This window comes from Atta colombica, unplaced genomic scaffold (genome assembly GCF_001594045.1).
Source record: "Atta colombica isolate Treedump-2 unplaced genomic scaffold, Acol1.0 scaffold401, whole genome shotgun sequence".
Taxonomy (NCBI): Eukaryota; Metazoa; Arthropoda; class Insecta; order Hymenoptera; family Formicidae; genus Atta; species Atta colombica.
Genome location: NW_017259511.1, coordinates 43,468 through 44,858, shown reverse-complemented (window position 1 = coordinate 44,858; position 1,391 = coordinate 43,468). Strand labels below are relative to the sequence as shown.

Genomic DNA, 1,391 nt, shown 5'->3' with positions numbered 1-1,391 from the left:
AGATTTATAATTAATTTAAGATTTATAATTATTAATAATTATATATAAAAAATAGATTAACGACAAGAAAAAAAAAAAAATATATATATATATATTGAATATAACATATCTCTCTTATTGCTTGTTGTGTCTAGAAAAGTCTAGAGACTAACGAAGGGATTTGCAGTGTAAAGAATGAAATATACAACGTGCTTTGACCCCTCAGACACGATCGAAAGCATATCGATCGTTTTGATGTCTCTTTCACGTAGCACGAGTTGTTTCTTTATAAATTTTTAATCTTTCTATCTATTAAAACCATGACTGCTTTAAACATTCAGTTTACTCTTAATGTTAGATCATTGGTTTTTACGATTTATAAACTATTAATTTAATATCAGCAAAATGTAAAATATATAAATATTTTATCATAATCTATCTCATTTACTTTATTAAACTTATTGTTGGTGCCGTTTTTTTATAAGAAATGCTAAATAAAATTTGCAAAAAGCTCACATTACATTAATTAAATTAATACGCAGTTATTATAAAAGTCACAATGTTAATAAGTATGTGTTTAAATAATATTTAATATAAAATATTAGAAAAAATATAAGATTTAGAAGAATTATTATGTTGATTATATTGAGAGAATTATGTGTTAAGAGTTGATCTTTCTAATTAGACAAAACCACCGGCGTCCAACAACAATCACACCACGCACAATCCGACGTGTGAGAAATTGGTGCAGAAACCCTTGCCACCTGGACCAAGGAAAACTGTTATCCAGGCCTCCACCTCGGAATTGCTCAAGTGCCTCGGCGTCTTCCTGCACAAGAAATGCACCCGTTTAAGGGACTTCCAGGCCGGCGACGCTGTCATGTGGCTCAGGACTGTCGACAGAAATCTCCTGCTTCAAGGCTGGCAGGTGAGATTGCCATTTTTACAAAACATTGTTGACAGAAATCTGATGCTTCTTAAAATTATTGCTTAAATTATAAATGAACAAACATTTGCATTTAAATACGTATTACATTGAAAAAATATGTTTGTTTTTTTACATTTTTATTTAACGAGTTAAACATTTATAAATAATCTTTAATGGAAAGAAATGGAAAGAAATATGGACGTAGTAGTGAATGTTTTAAAAAGCACTTGAATATTAATTCAGTATTCCCAAACAGATTTCTGATACTTGCTTAGTAATAAACATTTTCATATGCTAGATAGTTAACGTGCTTCATAAAATATATTCTCCGATAATATAATTATCGTGGGCACTGGTTTAACATTAATTAATATATTACTCCTGCGGTTATTTCGCTATCGTTGTAATTGGATAATTAAGACACCAGTAGCACAAGGTAATTAACTTGCTGATTGAACTGCTATGATTAACGTCGATATATGCA

The 1,391-nt window shown here is 29.8% G+C and overlaps 1 protein-coding gene across 1 annotated transcript in view; it reads left to right on the top strand.

The window, feature by feature from the left end:
* The window catches only part of LOC108691135 (cyclin-dependent kinase 5 activator 1), a 15,932-nt gene that overhangs the window by 834 nt on the left and 13,707 nt on the right, over positions 1-1,391 (top strand). Inside the window, exon 2 of the mRNA XM_018198789.1 lies at positions 665-907. Within this exon, the coding sequence (XP_018054278.1) occupies positions 665-907 (243 nt within the window). The remainder of the gene's footprint in view (positions 1-664; positions 908-1,391) is intronic.